Below are 17,293 nucleotides of genomic sequence, written 5' to 3'. Positions count from 1 at the left end.
AAATACTTTATTCTCACTTACTGAATATTATGTTTCTTAGGTATCATTTTTGAAACATGAGTTTTGATAAGTCATTGAGACCCTAGTAATTTGTGATGGATTTTTAAGAAACTGGATTAAAATATACTCAGTGCAAACTCCATGGGAGAGCATCTTGAGGTAACAATCTCAAGAAATGGGTCAGACCGGGATAAAGACCAAAATCACAGTGTAGCAACACATGTTTATTTCATGTTATGATGGATGACATAGTTTGTGCTTCACCTTTGTTATTTCAGATAACTAACATGGACTTTGAGAAGGTGATTTTTTTTTCTTTTTTTTAGGATGAGATCTTATTCATGTGCATATAAATGTGCCTTTAGAAATTACTTGTCATATACTCAGTAACTTCCTTGAGAATTTGCTGATTGGTTACACAGATCAGGGCCACATTATATTGCAAGGCTAGGATAATCATTAGAGTTACCTAAGAAAGACTCAAGTTATTCAAAGTTACAAACTTCATGTTAACCTGTTATTCTTAGTTGATGAAATGTGTTTGACTAATCATTGCATAAATCCTCTGCACTTCCATGTTGCTCTCTTTCCGTGGGTGAGGGGAAGTATACCACTGTGGTAAAGTGCATGAAGTTTCAGGCCTACCTTGACAGGGGAACAAGCTGGGCATGTTTGAGGACTCTGATGAAGGCAACATGGGTGAAGCTTCATGGAGGAAGATGAGTTCTGAGGCAAGATAGGGTCTGTTGGCCATGGGAAGGAATAGGAATTTCATATTAATGATAATAAAAGCAAATAGACACTATTAATCTCTGTTGTTTTTTACAGATGGAAAATTAAGATTCAGAATTTTTAATAGTTTGTAGATGGGAACTCTCTTAAATGACAAAACTGAAACTTATACTTTTCTCTGACAGCAAAGTCTATCCTTTAAAAATATCTCCTTTACTTCCTAGCACATAAATGATTTAGCAGAGGTTTTTGAACATATGTAACCTACATTATATGGCAGGTAAAAAATTTAATCACTGAAGTAAATAAGTCTTAAGTACCTTTAATCTATTTATTTAATAAATTATAGCAATAACAAATATTGTTAAATAATGATATCTTTTTATTCAATAGTTTGCAAAAGCAAATACTTTGCACGGATTATCTTGTTTCTTTCCAATAACAATCCCGTGAGACAGGTACTGTTATTATAACCATTTTATGTATGAAGACACTGAGATTCAAATTGGTTAACAAACTTGTTCATGGTCATACACCAAGTAAGCAATAAATTCATAATAGCAAAATTATTTAACCATGCATCTTATTGTCATAGAGAATTCTCTTAAATCATGGTTTTTTAAAAGCTTAGTTTGTGGTTAGTCTGTGTGTGGTTTAGTCATAGAAATAAAAGAAAATAATATCCTGTAAATCACATTCTTAGTGGTCTTTTCCAAGACCATTGAAGAGAGAATATCCAGAAATCTAAGTTAGGAAAATAATCCTGAAGAAGTCGATGTCAGAGTAGGACTCTAAATATAGGTTAGGACTATGTCCTTACTGGGAATATGCTCAAATAAGAATTTTGAAAATATTTATTCAATTATTCAGCAAATATTAAAAGCCTACTATGTGCCAGGTACTTGGGGGAAAATGGATTGATGGATAGGAACCAGATAAGATCAATAAATATCTGGCTGTGATTTAACTCTTCTTCTAAACTTGTCAGAATCTATTAAATAGTCCCTGAGGTTAGTTTTGGTTGACAGGAATTGGTGCCAAATAAAAAACCTTCAAGTAACTATTAACCTTGCATTGAATGTGTAACAAAATTATTACTTACATAAAAAGCTTATCATAAATCTTAAGATGCAATTATTACTCTATGGTTTGATCATTTCAAAAGCAAAAATAGATTTAAAAGCAAAGATTTACTGAATTTTGAAGAGTTCATATCTGAATTTTCTATCTGAAATACGACAAAATAGTGCCAGTCTTATGATGCCTGGTTTAACATAAACACATAAATACTAGCTAATCTAAACAGTATGCCCAGTGAATTCATGATCATCCTGGAATGATACTCAGCCCGGCTGATGTCATGAAAGAAGGGGTGAGGGGGAGAAGCTGGTCTCTGCCTCTAGGTTGTTAAACCATAGAAAGCCTGGGAATACATGGATTTTTAAATATAAATACACACTTCTAATTCAGGTTTCTTATGATGTCATATAGTTATGCTCTTCCGTTTGGTGTATGCTCTCTTGAATATTTCATGCTAAAAAAGACCAAGTAGAAAGCTGAGCTACTATCCTTTTGGCCAAATGTTCAACTTTTCCTTCTGTGACTTTGAAGGTAGTAGCCTGCAGATGTAACATCTTCCTTCTTAAGCAATTTCCTTAAGGAAAATTGTTTTAAAAATATGCCTGATATCTTTGCTTATACCTACAGGTTGCCTAGCTATTGGCTACATGCATGGTTTTCAATGAAGCGTGTGTGTGGGTGTGTGGGTGTGTATGTCTGTGTGCGTGCGCGCACGCACCTGCGTGCATGCGTGTGTGTGTGTGTGTGTGTGTGTGTGTGTGTGTGTGTGTGTGACTTCTAATGGCATAGTAATAATTTCAGGGGAGGAAGCAAGAAAGAGAGAAAAATAAATGTATTACATTTTTGTACTCTCTCCTTGCATTTTTTTTAAAGATAAGAAGGCCCTGTGGCTAAATATAAGCTGGTAATTTGATCATTACTTGTTATTCACTTGAACTACTACAGTCAACATATAATGGACAGTGAACAGAGAACTCTTTTGGTAAGCCATGTAGTTTTTCCAAGCGTGATTGCTATGCTATGTGTATTTAGATGGAAGCTTTTCCCTGTATAATCAGCTTGCTGCTGCCCATTTTACTGCCAAACATTCCTTCTCTATGATAGCATAATACTGTTACCAAGGGAACAGCTTATGGCCGACACTTGCAGTAGTGGCACAAATTAATTTCACAGTTATCAGGATATAGGACGATAACAGTAACGTGGGCTACTGTGAAATTACCATTGTTCCCATGGAGTTACAGTGTAATTATTACTTTTGTAGTAACTAAGCAAATAATTCATATGACTACTGATGGATGTTTGTTTTCTGTTTCTCTGTCTCTCCCTTCTACCTTTCCCTTTTCCTTCTAATATTTCTCTCATTGTTGGTTTGGAATCTCTCTGACACCTTTTTCATAATTTATAATATAGAGTAATTTTTTATATTGGTATTAAGAAAGGATTATAGTGACTTGAGGTGAGGACTTACCATTTATGGAAGTCATGTTCATAATTAGGATGTTTACTATATACATCATGAATATATACAGAGTAAAACATAGATTTTTCCTGGTATATTGAAAGGATATATTCAATTTGTGATGAGTGTGGGATGAGAAATTAGAATCTTATTTTCATAGAAAATTAAGTCCATATGTTGAATAGAGGTATCCATTTAATGTGATTAAAAGCACTGAAGAAAAATGAATAGCATCTAACTTCCTTAGTGACGTGATTTGACACAAGACACACAACTTCCTTAAGCCTCCATACTTTCACCTATAAAATGGGCATGTTAATAATATCTATGTAACAATTGGTATGTATATTAAAAGAGATATGTGAGGGAGTGAATTTTAATCTGTACAGTACAATAAAAGTTTTAGATGTTACCATAATTGCCATATCTTTATTGGAGCATGTCTTGATGACATATTATTCTTGTTCATAGGGTAAGTTTATAAGGAGACTTCAAAAAACAATAGTGACACAAAGAAGGATCAGTTTTTATTGTAATTTATTAGAATAAGCAATATTATTTCATTGTATCTATGGTACAAGAAAATGAGACATGTAATCAGTATAATATCATAACAATAATTTTTAGTAACTAAATTCCTCAGTATGAAATTCATATTTTATACTATATTGAATATCATATATGTGTTAAATAAAAGTTAAACATTGAAACATAAAATAATGACGGTAATGTGTATAATATGCTCATTATTTAAAAAAGAGGGTCCATGCTAGTTAAGTCTCTGAGTTTGGCTCATGTCGTAATCTTGCCCTTTGTGAGTTTGAGCCCCACTTGGAGCTCTGTGCTGACAGTGCAGAGCCTGGAGCCTGCTTTGGATTCTGTGTCTCCCTCTCTCTGCCCCTCCTCTGCTCATGCGCTCTCTCTCTCTCTCTCTCTCTCAAAAATAAACATTTAATTTCTTTTTTAAAAAGGGGCACCTGGATGCCTCAGTTGGTTGAACATCCGACTCAGGTCATGATCCCAGGGTCCTGGGATCCAGTCCCTGCATTGGGCTCTGTGCTAAGTGTGGATCCTGCTTGGGTATCAGTCTCTCTCTCTCTCTCTCTCTCTCTCTCTCTCTCTCTCTCTCTCTCAAACAAACAACAAAAAAATAAATAAATAAAAAGGCCCAACATTGTTGAATGTATGTGAAATTATAATTGTTCACTATGTCAAAAAATGAAGTTGCTAAGACAAGGATTCATCTGTATAAATGAAAGTCAAATTTATGTAGGAATATCTATTGTGATTGCTGTAATTCACAATATGGTCTTTATTTTTTATTCTACTTAATTTGCTTTTTTTTTTTTTTAAAGTTTATTTTATTTTTGGGACAGACAGAGACAGAGCATGAACGGGGGAGGGGCAGAGAGAGACGGAGACACAGAATCGGAAGCAGGCTCCAGGCTCCGAGCCATCAGCCCAGAGCCTGACGCGGGGCTCGAACTCAACGGACCGCAAGATCGTGACCTGGCTGAAGTCGGACGCTTAACCGACTGCGCCACCCAGGCGCCCCTTAATTTGCTTTCTAAAATTTTATATGTCATATTAGTAGGATACACATATGATGTAGAGTTAACATTTTTTCACTAAATGTTGCTATATATTTGTTATTCCAACACTGTAAACTACATACCTCTACCATTTTGAAAATTGATGTGTGATAGAACAAAATAACTTGATGAAATTTGTTGTAGGTAGAGATGCATTTATTTTGTTTTAAAAATTTTTAATGTTTATTTTTGAGAGACAGAGTGTGAGTGGGGAAGGGGCAGAGAGAGAAGAAGACACAGAATCTGAAACAGGCTCCAGGCTCTGAGCTGTCAGCACAGAACCCGATGCGGAGCTCAAACCCATGAACCGTGAGATCCTGACCTGAGCTGAACTTGGATGCTTAACTGACTGAGCCACCCAGGCACCCTCGTAGATACATTATTGAATGAATGAATGAATGAATGAATGAATGAATGAATGAATGAATGAGAGTGATGATGAGTATGTAGTAAGCTGCCTCCAGGTGCTGAATGTTTTTTTGGAGAAGATAGGAAATGACAAATAGAACATATTTTCTCCCTTATGTTTTTCTGCTACCCATTTTGAAGTTACCCAACAATAGTAACTTCGAATTCTAAAGAATTTGAAAGAAGCATGAGTTTAACTGACCTTTCTTTATATCTCATTAATCATCATTTTTTATATTGTTTTAATGACACTTATGGATAGTCTGACATTATTAAGACCCAGTTTTATCATTGGTGAAGTGGAGATGATGCTGAAATGTTGTAACACCTAGGTTAGGAAATATATATGTAAAATATTTGGCACAAGAAAGGTCTAATGCAGTCTACAGACTTCAGTAGCAGTATTTTTCTCTTTCCCTCTCTGGGAGAGTGACAAGGTCATATGATTAAACTGGTGTCAGGGAAGTACCTATGATTAAGGTCTTCTTACAATATAGTCCTTCCTTGCATTTAATGGGCATATGACAAACAGTTGTTAATTGAAGCATCTTTACTTTATTCTGCATTATGACTCTAAGAGAGGTTCGCAGAGGAAGGTTCTCTTTGACTTAGAGCTATTAAAAAGCATGCATCTGTTCTCTCATTTTTAAAAACAGTTTTTTTTTAATGTTTATCTATTTGAGAGAGAGAGGCAGGGAGAGGGGCAGAGAAAGAGGGAGACCCAGAATCCAAAGCAGGCTCCAGGCTCTGAGCCTTCAGCACAGAGCCCGATGTGGGGCTCGAACCCACAAACCATGAGATCATGACCTGAGCCGAAGCCAGATACTCAACTGACTGAGCCACCCTGGTGCCCCCCATCTGTTCCCTCATTTAAAAAATATTTTTTGAGGGGCGTCTGGGTGGCTCAGTCGGTTGAGCGTCTGACTTCGGCTCGGGTCATGATCTCGCGGTCCGTGAGTTCGAGCCCCGCATCAGGCTCTGTGCTGACAGCTCAGAGCCTGGAGCCTGTTTCAGATTCTGTGTCTCCCTCTCTCTGACCCTCCCCCATTCATGCTCTGTCTCTCTCTGTCTCAAAAATAAATAAACGTTAAAAAAAAATAAAAAAAATATTTTTTGAAATCAGATTCTTAAACCCCAAATATTATGAACACTGTGTTTTCTAGAGTAACTGAGAATTGAGAAGATTTTTTTTCCTCTTATCCCATTACTAACTCCTCTGTATTCCCATTTCTTTCTTTCCCCACAATTTAACAAAAAGGAAAGATCTAATAAAATATTGGTGTAGCTAAGTATTCAAGTGTACAAATTTCAGTGATAAGAATAGCTTTAGACGAATCTATTAAAATATTTGTTTTTCTCTTGTCCACAAATGTGGTGTACCGAGTGGGATGAATTAGCTTAGTCTGTTCACTATCATTTAAATATTCTTTTTCTAAAAAGAAAGGAGATTTTGCAGTGTAAAAAAGAACTGTACCTGGGGTCAATTGATTCATGTGCAGACCATGATGTAGGTACTAGACTTAAGCATGTTTTTTCTGTAAGCTTTCTGCATTATCGCAAATGCAAATTTCTCACTACTTCAAAAATGTTTAGCACAGCTATACTATAAATACACACTAGACCATAAAACTTGCTATAGTACTGCTAAAGCTACAGTCGCAAAAGCAGATTATTATGGTTTCCAAGTTAAGTAGAGGTTTCAGTGGTTTTAGTTTTATAAAAGATGTTTTCCTTCTTGAATCATAAAGTGAATCTAGTAGTTCTTAACTGGGGGACTGGGTGTTATTACTCCTCAGGGGACATTTGGAAGTGTGAGGAAGCGTTTTTGGTTGTCACAATAATAGGTTGATGCTTTGGCATTTAATAGGAAGGGATCAGAGATATCGGATGTCCCACAAAAAGGAAGAGCTGTTTCTTACAAAATGTGAATGATGCCTCTTGAGAAACTATGACTACAACTTATCTGTTGTATTGAATATTTTTTATATTACATATTACACTCTTATTTAGACACACTTTGGATGACCCAACTGCCTGTTTCCTGGCTGAATGTATAGACATTAGTAAAGAAGCTAAAAGTTCAAGGGAGTAACTTACTTACTTATAAAATATATTACAATAATTTGATAGGTGGAAACGGTTTGATAGCAGCTTTTACTAAATTATTTACTGTAATAATTGTACATGGGATTAAATTTATCTGTTGCTTTTCTTTTTCTAATTGAATATTTTGAACTCAGCAGAATGTCCTCTGGAGTAATTCTGCTTTTTCCAAGTTAAGCAACCTTATATGAGCCTAGTCGTTTGAAGAGTTCTAAAGAACAGTAAAGAAAAGATGTAAAGAGACTAATAAATAATATCCAAATGATAGGAGAACACAGAAAATAATCACACTGTTTTTTACTTTTCCAACATATGTTATCCACATTTTGCAGAAAAATGGAATGTATTCAGGCAATTTCTCTGAAACAAATGTCAAAAAAGTAAGAGAGGCGTATAAATCACATTGTAGCAGAATATTCTGTGCCTTCCATGGAAACATTGTATTGTTGTTTGAAATGTATAGATTCTGTTGAAAATCCATTCTCTCCAGGGTACCCTGATGCAGAATCCCTCTGGGCATTGTACCATCCTTCTCAGTATGTTTAAGAAAAAGCTTTCAGAGACAAAAATGTTAGTATCACTGCTCTCCCTCTTATGCAAGAAGGGTGACCTCTTCTAGCGGCAACTTTTCTGTGTAAAAAGAGTATAATCCCAAAGTCAGCTGAATTTAGGAGTAGCGTCTATTTTGAGCCTCGATCAACTTTGAGACAGATTTATCACTTTTTCCATCACCAGAAAGAGTCGCTCTTAGGAATTTTAGTTAGCCCTGCAGAAATTACTGAAGGTTTCCTGAGAAAGGTGGGTGAAAGATTTACAGCATAGGTCCCAAATTCCTGTTAATGTGAACCCTGCGTAGCCTTGTCCCTTTTCGGAAGCTGCCCCTGACTCCTACACACACCCTTCTGTGTTGCCAGTGTGGTTCTCTGATCTTCGACTTGATCCTCTTCCTTCCCATCTTGAAGGCCTTCTTCTCTTCTTTTTCAAAACCATCCATCTCTATGTCAGAGATTTAAAGTTGTATGTAAGTTAATCATTTTATGTTTAAGCTTTCTTTCTAATAACTAGCTGAGATCAGCTGTACTCAGAGTGAGCGTGTTGATTTGGGAAAGGAGTTGAGTGATTTGGGGACATGGAATCCTTCGGGGGGTATATCTGAGAAGACATACTTGCGTTATTCATTTCGTTATTCAAATATTGCTTTTCTGGGGAATTGAGAAAATTGTGAAATAGCAAAGGAACTCAGGCCAGCATGAGATCCCATGGGCTGAGAAAGAATGTGGGAGGTGAGAGTAAAGTAGAGAAAAAGAAATGGGGCTATTTAAAATTTTGTAACATCTTAAAAATATGATTTATTTTCTGGGAAGAAAAGCCTAAAATTCATATTCATAAACCATTTTTTTCAGAAATTAAAACAGTAGAATTTACCCTGCAAGTTTGTATATTCTACTGATCAATAGTAACCACGCGAATAATTGCTTATCATTCAGTTTGACAAAAGAAAGAAATGCTGTTCAATGATTGATGCTCCCAGTATAGTCAGAAGCTGTATCATTAAACTATATCTCAGGTAAAGCATTTCTAAGGGAGGCTCAGCTTCTATATCCCCATTTATTGGTTTCTGAAATGTAATATACAGATAGTACTTTCAAAAATTTAATACTGAAAAATTAGCAAATTGATTTGAATATCTCAAATTGGGGCTGTTACATGAACCTTTGCACATTCTGGATCACTGTGGATTTATTACTGAATGAGAGGACTAATGTGTACCACCAACTTAGGTCATCTCTTGTATTGATTAAGTGGAGTCCTATTCAGCCACAGGATTTTGCACTCAAAGTGTTTTTGCCTTTGCACTCTGCTTCAGTCCTCGATGAGAATTCAGGGGGAGTTGGCGTTTTGTCCTTCTTTAGCTAATTATTCTTGGGAAAATCATGTAAAATTCTATAGGCCTATGTGCCTTGCGATCACTTTTTTCTTACTTTATATCAGTTATTCAGGGCTGCATAGCAAACCACTCCAAAACTTAGTGATCTAAAACAACAACAGTTTACTGTTTCTTACATTTAATTTGATTGGACTCAGCTGGATAGTTCTGAAAGTTTTGCTTGGGCTCACTGATATGGTTGGGCTCACTCATATGCAGTCATGTGGGAGCTCAGACAAGTGTTGGAATGACCAAGATGGTCTCACTCATATGGCTGATGGTTGGTGCTAGCTATTGGTTGAGGTGCCTTTGTTCTCCACAACACCTCTCATCTTCCAGTGGGCTAAACTAGTATCTCATAGCTTAATGGATTCTGAAAGAGCAAAAGTGAAAGTGCTAAGTGTTTAAAAGCCTGGGCTCAGCATCATTTCTGCCACCATTTTGCTGCTCACTCAGTCACATAAGGAGTCCAGATTTAAGTGAAAACAGATTCCATCTCTTAATAAGAGAAGAAGCATGCACATGTAGGGATGAGAGGAACTGTTGGTATCCTCTGAAGAAAATTTATAACGTATTACCAATACAGTAGTTGTTACATTGTATTATGATTATTATTTCAACCTGTTATTGTCTGTTTACCCACTACAGTGTAATTTTCCTAGAGGGAGATTTATTATTAAACTTTGTATCTCAGGTGTGTTCACAGGTGACCAATAGTGGTCAGTGGCAGAGTGGACTTTCTGCAAATACTATTGATAATGGTAACATCGATATTAACACACACTTGTAGTTTAACATTTACATATAAATATCTTCTATTTTCAGAAAAAAAAAACTTTTGAGAATCATTAACTCTATATTTAAAAGTACTCTTCTTACTGTAGCTTTACTTAACAGAATTCTTTTGGTTTAGAATTTCCCCTAAGGCTTAGTGTTTTTTGTTTTGTTTTGTTTTTTTAAATGGAAGACATCATAAAAATTACAGAAGGATCATTATTTTGAATTTTGTATCTTAGACTTGTACTCTTTGGCAAGAGTTGTTCTTTAAAGTGTTTTCTACTTCTCTGCCTAAGGGTAGGTTGAATCTTGTAAATAGACCTGTTTCTTCTTCTTCATGTATTATAGACTAGCAGGGGAACCTTGCCATGGAATATTATTCTAGATGAAGACTAGAAATTCAGGATGACAATTTAAGTTAGCAGTTATGATATAGCATCTTGAAACTTCTTTCTTCCCAAAGTGTTGTCATTATGATCTGTTTCACTATTTAGGATAAAAGTCTCACTTATTCCATTTTACGTTATATAAAGGTACAATTATGACTTATTAAGTAATGCTTTCAAATATGTTCACTGCCTATACAAAGTATCCTACTGGGAGATCTGTGAAATGATAGGGAAGGATTGATTTTCTTCCTGAATTTAGGTATTATTTGTGTGCATATAGAACTTGAAATTTTTGGTAGTCTTTTCTGTAATTGAACCCAGTGTTCAATTTTCTCATTATTATTGTATGGAGAATAGAAGGCAGCATGAATATTTTAAGGGCTGTTCTTGGTTCACAGTGACCTGTATATTTTTTCCCCCAAAGCCAGGGAAATAAAGCATAAAATATGAAGCTGTGATTAAGTAGTCTAGAAGTTAGGAACTTCCATGCAAAAAGAGAACGATTTATACAATTTTACCCCTCAGCAGTTATGCTTTTTATTTCCTCCCTAGTTCTTTCAGGTAAATGCTATATTTTAACAAACTTTACCTATGCAAATTTTTGCTATTTTTAAACCAAGCAAAATAAGTGATAACTGCTTGTTGCCAAGATAGCGTAAATTAACTCATTGGCCTCAGAATGTGTAAATTAATAGCAGCCCTCAGAAATCACACTCTTCAGCCTAAAAAGAGTGCTACTCTTTAGGTGTAAACTTCAGGTGTCTATTCTAAGTTTCATTCAGAGAAGAGCTAATAAAATGACTAATGCTAATGTCTTCTCAGGTAGGGCCCTGATCTTGTGTGAGCACATTTCTAGGATGAGGAGGATGAATATTTAATGGATGTTCCCTTGGTATAAAATAAGATAATCTCTGACAGATGGTGGTTTTAAATGAGCACATTACAATAATTCAGAGTGGACTGGGCACTTTTATCTTTATGCCTTATTAAAAAAAATCATTTACAAGGGTGATGTCTTTTGTTTAGGAATTAATGCTAATTACAATGCACAAATGTACGTATTTTCATATATCACCCTGTTTTTTTCATCCACATTTTAGAAGAAGGCATGGACTTCTTTGTAATCACCAACCATCACGTTTCATAGGATTGGTAAAGTAGTGGTTACTAATTAACATGTTTTAAAAACAGAAGGAAATGCCTTTTTAAAATTGCCTTTGTTCTTTTTAAAGTAGTAAAAAATAAATGCCAGTTGTGTTCTAGGATTGTCTTAAATTGAGTGTTTTGGGAGAAATCCTGCATCTTTTTTTTTTTTTTTTAATTTGGTTCAGGCATATTGTTGACCTAAGATTTAAAGGCCACATTGGGCACACATTAGTCAGGAGGCAGTGACCTATAAGGAAAGGTTATCTTTCTCTTTCAATTAGCATAATGATCTATTAATAAACACGGAGGTATCAGATGTGCTTGCAACTTATTGCATATTTAGGTTCTCTTCATGTTTAGAGAACTGCTACAAAAACATATGGCATCAAAGACTGTTGATGGATGGGTGTCATTGCCTAAATGAAAGCTTTGAATCACAAATGTGTGTGTAAGTATTTTCTTCCATTTGTAAAATACTACTCTAAATATATATTCAAATTGAATAATATGCATAGCATAAAACAATGGTCCACACTGCTTCATGTGATGCTTGTAGAGGAAATGTGTGTTCTGTGTTATACAGGCAAAAATATACATTTATTTGACCTTTGTTAAATTTAGTAAAACCCTTTTAAAATATGGTAAATGTTATCAAAATGACCAATGAAATAGGCATATTAAGTAAATTAAATGTTTAATGGACTTCATGGTGTGTGAAGTTTTCTGGAAAGGCAAATATATTTTTATTGTGCTGCTATATCTTTTTCCTTCTTTCTACAAATTAAAGTCTGAGTTAGCTACATCCTCATTTAATGATTTTACTAAACAAGATATAAATCTCATTCTCATTAAACAATGGAAATTTAATAATTGTATTTGTGTTTACTAAAGTCAGAACACCATGAAATTATAAAATATCTTTTACAAATAGCTCTTGCCTTTCTTACTTTTAAGCATAGTTGTACAATTTTTCCTGACATAAAGGTTACCAGGACAGGGATTATTTTCCCAGCTTCTGTTTGTTATTAAAATTCCTTTGGGCACATGTTTTTTATGTATTGGCTACCTTTGTTGGTGTGCATTTAACACTACAAAAATTGGGGACAATTAAGTTGATTAAAAAAGCCAAAATCACGGTCTTGTAGCATTGCCACTGTAGATAGCATGTGTCAGTATAGTCAGTTGGTTATAATGAATTCCTCACATATATTTCACAGAAATAGTTAGAAAGGACATTCCAAAAGGGAAACAGAGGGAGTGGCAGTACTTGAACATAGACCATCTATGAGAAAGAGTGGTTCCCTCCTGTCCTTATCAGTAATAGGAAATGTGATGTGCTTTGTTCTTCCTTAGTGAATTAGTGAATGAACAGCCTATTATATTACATGAGAACCACCCAGAACACATATTTTACTCCATTACTTGAAGACAGTGTTTCAGGCTTGCAAAACTGTCTATATTTACATTTTTCTTAAAACACTGAGAAACTTAAGTATATTGTCTTATTCTGTATGTCCTTCTCCTGTATGGAGCTACTTAATATGTTCTCTGGAGCTCTTTGCTAGGGAGTCTTCATTACTAAATAGATATCTTTCAACTGTTGGTATGAAGAGCTGACAAATTGGTTTTATTTACATCGTAAGAGTAAAAAAAAAAAAAGAAAAGTAAAGCTCGTACTGAAGGAAACCTCGCTGCTTGGAGAAATAATGATCACTGGGAATTGTGATTTCTATAGTTTTGCTTATATTTACTATTCCTCCTATAATAAACATTTTAAGTCTCTTGGGAATAGAAATTCAAATGAGATCAAGTATTGCATATCAAATTGGTTATACCTTAATGTGACCCTTGTGTCTTGCAAACTCTTGTTACTGTTACTAACAACAACAACAAAAATGTGAAAGGCTATGTCATTGTAGTGTCATTCCTACTACTTAAACCACAATATGTGTGTTGTATACTCTGAACTTGCTTCTCCTGAGATACCATCTGTTGCCGTAGGAAACATAATTTTATTAGAAGTATGAGAGATTGTGTGTCAAAGCTGATGCTTCGTATTACTATAATATGGGGTCAGGCTTGGGATTTAGGATGAAGTACTGATCTTAAGAAAGCCTTCCACTGAACAAGTTGTCATTTGAATCTATTCCTTTCTCTTTTCCCCAGCTCCGTGACTCCCAATAAATGATGCCTTGTTATTCTTGCCTGAAAGTAAAATAGTGTAGATTCTTCCCTCACTTATAAAGATCATCTCTAGGGTAACAGCCCCTTCCCCCTCCCCACTTCCAACCCAATAAAGAAAGAACATCCAACTTCCTATGATCTGAGGCAACTCATATGAAAATATTATTTTTAAATAGGATGATTAATACATAACCATACAAAATTGGGTCATGGAGTTATTTATATTATAGAAGAGACCAATCATTTATAGTTATGACTATTCAAAAATTATTTTTTCAAAATCAAGGTTTTCTATTGTATTTCATGTCCAACAGCCTTGATTCTATAAGAACTAAGAAGAGAACATTTGAGAGATGGGTAGCACAAGAACTATAAAAATTAACATTTTGTGCTTCTCCTCTAACCTTCCCCTCCCCCACATTCTTAGCATTCTCCAGTGCCTGCCACATTATTGTACTTTTCTGTAGCATTGTGCCTTCATTATGTTGTCTCACATTTTATACTTTTAAGTTACAAAGACCCACAGCAACACCTTGATGGTATTGCCAGTTCAGGTAATATTTTCTCAACCTTGATTCATAGGGACAAATGCAGAAAAGGAGTTATGATCATTTATTCTGTTTTACAAATGTAGCAAAGAGTAATAGTTTACTCTTTATAAATGAAGGCATTTGATTAATCCTATTAAGATAGAGAAGGTATAGTAGTAGCTATGATTCTGTGACCTATTTCTGAGTGGGCCCTTTTCCTCTACTGGTCTTGCCTCTGCAGCATTTTTACTTTCTGTGCTTTTGTTGGCAGTTTAAAATGTAAATCAAAAGTGGAATAAAATTAGAGTGCAGCTTGGTAGGGTGGAAAGAAAAGTGAGTGTGTCTGCAGTGTCCTCAGCAAATGAGTAGTTCCCAGTGCAGATATTCTACCTACAGACAATTAAGAGCTCTGTGTGGTAGGCTTCCTTTGTCCGAGAAGGAGGTGGCTGCTGGAGATGAGGACCTCCCATTGTGCATGTGCCAAGGAAAGCTGCAGTGGGTGCCATCCATTGTGTTGTTAACCACAGCAGCTCTCTGGTGCCACAGAAGAAAATGGGATGGTGGTTTGAAAAGAAAGGGAGGTCAAACGACCTGTAAAGAAGTGGAGATCACAGGGACACCTGGGTGGCTCAGTTGGTTAAGCCTCCAACTCTTGGTTTCAGCTCAGGTCAGGATCTTATGGTTTCGTGAGTTCAAACCCCGTGTTGGGCTCTATGCTGACATTGCAGAGCCTGCTTGGCATTCTGTGTTTCTCCCTCTCTTTGCCCCTCCCCTACTTGCATTGCCTCTGTCTCTCTCAAAATAAATAAATAAACTTAACAAAAAAGAAGAAGTGGTGATCACAGAAGTAGCATAGTTGTGAGTACATCTCCCACAGTGAGTTATGTAACTCACAGACACTAGGTGGTAGGAACAGTGCCTCCTACATGGACCTTCTTTGTTTGCAGTGGCTTGATTGTCCACATTTTAGTGTGAGAGGATAAGCAAGAGAGAGCACAAAATAGTGGCTGAGTTTTGAACCTCACCAACTTGAATTCGATCTTTCTGTCCTTTCATGATTCCCTTACACCACACCTTTCAGTATTTAGCTTTTCTGCCTAAAAGCTTTATCAGGGAATAAGAGACTAGAATGAAACATGTTTAGACAGAAACATGAATTAGTTAGAACCACAGTACTCTCACTTACTGTATGATCTTAGGCAGCTCTTTCAACCTCTGTGAGACTCAGCTTTTTTATATGTAGTGTGGGGATAGAAGATGCCTAGTTCTCATGGATGAGGTGGTTGATGAATTAAAATAATATTATAAGATTATAAGCATTTGTAAAGTGGATACTATTATTAGTAAAATATTTAGCATTTATTAACCACATTAGATGTGTTATTATCAGTATAGAAAAATGAGAGTTGACCTGTGAAAATAATTTATGCGACCCTTAGACATTATTTAGAAGAGAAGCAAACAATTTTGCCACTCTGAAGCTGTTAATTGTTTGTACCAAGATTTTGGGAGGAGAAATGTTATGAATGCTCAAAGGAACTCAGTGATCTCTACCACACCGTCATTAGGATCTTATACCCAAAGGAGGCTGTTTATGACATGGTTCAGGTTATTGATATAAATCATTCTCTTTCAGAATTTATAGGGTATTTTTCCTGCCCTAAACAAGACTCCAGCTGTAAAAGAAATATTTAGGGATGTTGAAGTGATGGCACCATATAAATAAAAATGCATGGTATATGTTATATAGCAAGTGCTCAACAAATGTTTTTAGGTTGACAGTACAAGAATGGGTGAACAAATTAACACATTCTCATGGCACCTCAGAAAGAGTAAAGCTTGAACTGCAATATGAAATAATTATATATGTCCAATTTTATGAAAAACCCCTTGTAGTCTTAAAATCATAAGTAATTTTGGGTAGCAGAAGTGCAAAGCAAAATCACTAGTTTCTAATCTTTAATTGTGTATATTCACACTTAAAGCTGTGCTGTATTTAAAACTGTTATGGTAATTTAGGGGCGCCTGGGTGGCTCAGTCGGTTGAGCGTCCGACTTCAGCCCGGGTCACGATCTCGCGGTCTGTGAGTTCGAGCCCCGCGTCAGGCTCTGGGCTGATGGCTCAGAGCCTGGAGCCTGTTTCCGATTCTGTGTCTCCCTCTCTCTCTGCCCCTCCCCCGTTCATGCTCTGTCTCTCTCTGTCTCAAGAATAAATAAACGTTAAAAATAAATAAATAAAACTGTTATGGTAATTTCATATAAAGGATAGAAATAGAAATCTATCATAGAGGTTAACAGGTAGAGGTTTAGCCATACCAGCACAGCTAGGACTGCTGTATCATAAATAATACAGCCTGTTTTCTAGTTTTCTGAGGCTGTGTACTCCAAACAGAGAACCATTAACTGTTGTGAGAGATGGCTAGTCACGCTGCAGTCATAGTCATTCTGGACATTATTAAGCTCCTAGAACGATGCCTTTTATTTCTTCACTCTGATATTATGTTGAAGACATAATCATATTCCCATTGTCTTTACGTTTATTGTATTCTCTTAAAGATGTGCTATTGTCTTTACCTGAAATAGCATCAAGCATCTTTAGTTTTCTTAAAATGTCAGTGAAATTATTCTGAAAATTGAGCATCCACGTATTTAAAGCTGAACATAACAGATCTATGCAATACGATTTGTAATAATTCTTCATTTGCAATTTGACATGTTGCATGTTTCCATCTGGCTTCTTTTCAGTTAAGAGAAGGGACAGAATGAGGTTTTGTGGAGTACTACTTGCTTGGTAGAACTTAGAATATACCTCCTTCTGAGCTGACAGCTGTTGCAGTATGTTCAAGAAGTATCCATGATTTCTTCCCTGTGGCGTCACCAGGTGCTGCAGTGCCTAGAGGAGTTAAACGTCGCACTAACTTTTACAGATGTCTTCATTGTTATCCACATGTAAGAACTCTCTTG

At 35.8% G+C, this 17,293-nt stretch overlaps 1 protein-coding gene across 1 annotated transcript in view; it reads left to right on the top strand.

Moving 5' to 3' along the window:
* DPYD (dihydropyrimidine dehydrogenase) overlaps nucleotides 1–17,293 on the top strand; it is an 891,530-nt gene that overhangs the window by 140,925 nt on the left and 733,312 nt on the right. Inside the window, exon 5 of the mRNA XM_040471061.1 lies at nucleotides 1,616–1,630. Within this exon, the coding sequence (XP_040326995.1) occupies nucleotides 1,616–1,630 (15 nt within the window). The remainder of the gene's footprint in view (nucleotides 1–1,615; nucleotides 1,631–17,293) is intronic.

The sequence above is a fragment of the Herpailurus yagouaroundi genome, unplaced genomic scaffold (assembly GCF_014898765.1).
Source record: "Herpailurus yagouaroundi ecotype Mexico unplaced genomic scaffold, PumYag 77, whole genome shotgun sequence".
Classification (NCBI taxonomy): Eukaryota; Metazoa; Chordata; class Mammalia; order Carnivora; family Felidae; genus Herpailurus; species Herpailurus yagouaroundi.
This window is presented reverse-complemented; position numbering and strand designations above follow the sequence as displayed.